The 1,594-nt window shown below is 47.1% G+C and overlaps 1 protein-coding gene across 1 annotated transcript; it reads left to right on the plus strand.

Annotated features, from left to right (window-relative positions):
• The first annotated feature begins 6 nt into the window (after nucleotides 1–6).
• LOC117800361 (actin, cytoplasmic 1-like) lies at nucleotides 7–1,095 on the plus strand. The gene has a single exon (XM_034652895.1). It carries the CDS (start codon nucleotides 13–15, stop codon nucleotides 1,093–1,095), a length of 1,083 nt encoding a protein of 360 aa, XP_034508786.1. The 5' UTR covers nucleotides 7–12.
• Nucleotides 1,096–1,594: the final 499 nt, after the last annotated feature.

Here is a 1,594-nt window from a genome sequence, read left to right on the forward strand (position 1 = left end):
AATGGATCCGGTATGTGCAAGGCCGGCTTTGCTGGAGATGATGCACCACGTGCTGTCTTCCCATCCATTGTTGGGCGGCCAAGACATCAGGGTGTGATGGTTGGCATGGGGCAGAAAGATAGCTACGTTGGTGATGAAGCTCAGAGCAAGAGGGGTATCCTGACCCTGAAGTACCCCATTGAACACGGTATTGTCACCAACTGGGATGATATGGAGAAGATCTGGCACCACACCTTCTACAATGAGCTTCGTGTTGCACCTGAAGAGCACCCTGTTCTGCTTACGGAAGCTCCACTGAACCCTAAAGCCAACAGAGAAAAGATGACCCAGATCATGTTTGAGACCTTCAACACCCCAGCCATGTATGTGGCTATCCAGGCTGTGTTGTCCCTGTATGCCTCGGGTCGTACCACTGGTATTGTGATGGACTCTGGCGATGGTGTCACCCACACAGTACCAATCTATGAAGGTTATGCCCTGCCTCATGCCATCTTGCGTCTTGATCTGGCTGGTCGTGACCTGACAGACTACCTCATGAAGATCCTGACGGAGAGGGGCTACAGCTTCACAACTACAGCTGAAAGAGAAATCGTGCGTGATCTGAAAGAGAAACTATGCTATGTCGCTCTGGACTTTGAGCAGGAAATGGCCACTGCTGCTTCCTCGTCTTCATTGGAGAAAAGCTATGAATTGCCTGACGGTCAGGTAATCACCATTGGCAATGAGCGGTTTAGGTGCCCAGAAGCCCTCTTCCAGCCATCCTTCCTTGGTATGGAGTCCTGCGGTATTCATGAAACTACCTACAACTCTATCATGAAGTGTGATGTTGACATCCGCAAAGACCTGTATGCAAACACTGTGCTGTCTGGTGGCTCCACAATGTACCCAGGCATTGCAGACAGAATGCAGAAAGAAATTACAGCCCTGGCACCAAGCACAATGAAAATTAAGATCATTGCACCCCCTGAGCGCAAGTACTCCGTCTGGATTGGCGGTTCTATCCTGGCATCCCTGTCTACCTTCCAACAGATGTGGATCAGTAAGCAGGAGTACGATGAATCTGGTCCTTCAATCGTCCACCGCAAATGCTTCTAAATATAACATTGCTGTGTTGTACCATGGCAAGCATAACCGTGCAGTGAAATCTGAAATTGGCATGGTGTTTGTAGTTTGCTTCTGGTGCTTGACTCTGGATTAGAAAAACTGGAAGACCAGAGTATGTCAGTATTGTGGAGCTAACATTCGTAAGTTCTGCAATGCAATAGAGGACTTGATTGTACTCTGTCATTCCAAATATTGTGTAATGCATTGTTACATATGTCACTTGCCTCCATGAAGGCTGCCCAACTTGAGGGAGCTCATACGTAAATCGTATGTCGATAGTATTATGTTTTTGTAACCCTGCCTCCTACCCCATGCAAGTGTTTTTGTATTTTCTGCCTTATGCACTTGTTTAATTTTGCATTCCTTTTCCAACATTAATTTCCCCCGTCTGTTAGAAGTTTACAATCTCTCCTCTATCAATCAGATGTGGTGCCAGTCATGAGTGAAGGGAGGGTTAACTGTACACTTAAGGCCAGTTCAAATAAAGTGC

The sequence above is a fragment of the Ailuropoda melanoleuca genome, unplaced genomic scaffold (genome assembly GCF_002007445.2).
Source record: "Ailuropoda melanoleuca isolate Jingjing unplaced genomic scaffold, ASM200744v2 unplaced-scaffold68866, whole genome shotgun sequence".
Classification (NCBI taxonomy): domain Eukaryota; kingdom Metazoa; phylum Chordata; class Mammalia; order Carnivora; family Ursidae; genus Ailuropoda; species Ailuropoda melanoleuca.

Coding starts and splice junctions, on each gene's coding strand:
- LOC117800361 (XM_034652895.1), top strand. CDS start 13: ATGTGCAAGGCCGGCTTTGCTGGAGATGATGCACCACGTGCTGTCTTC.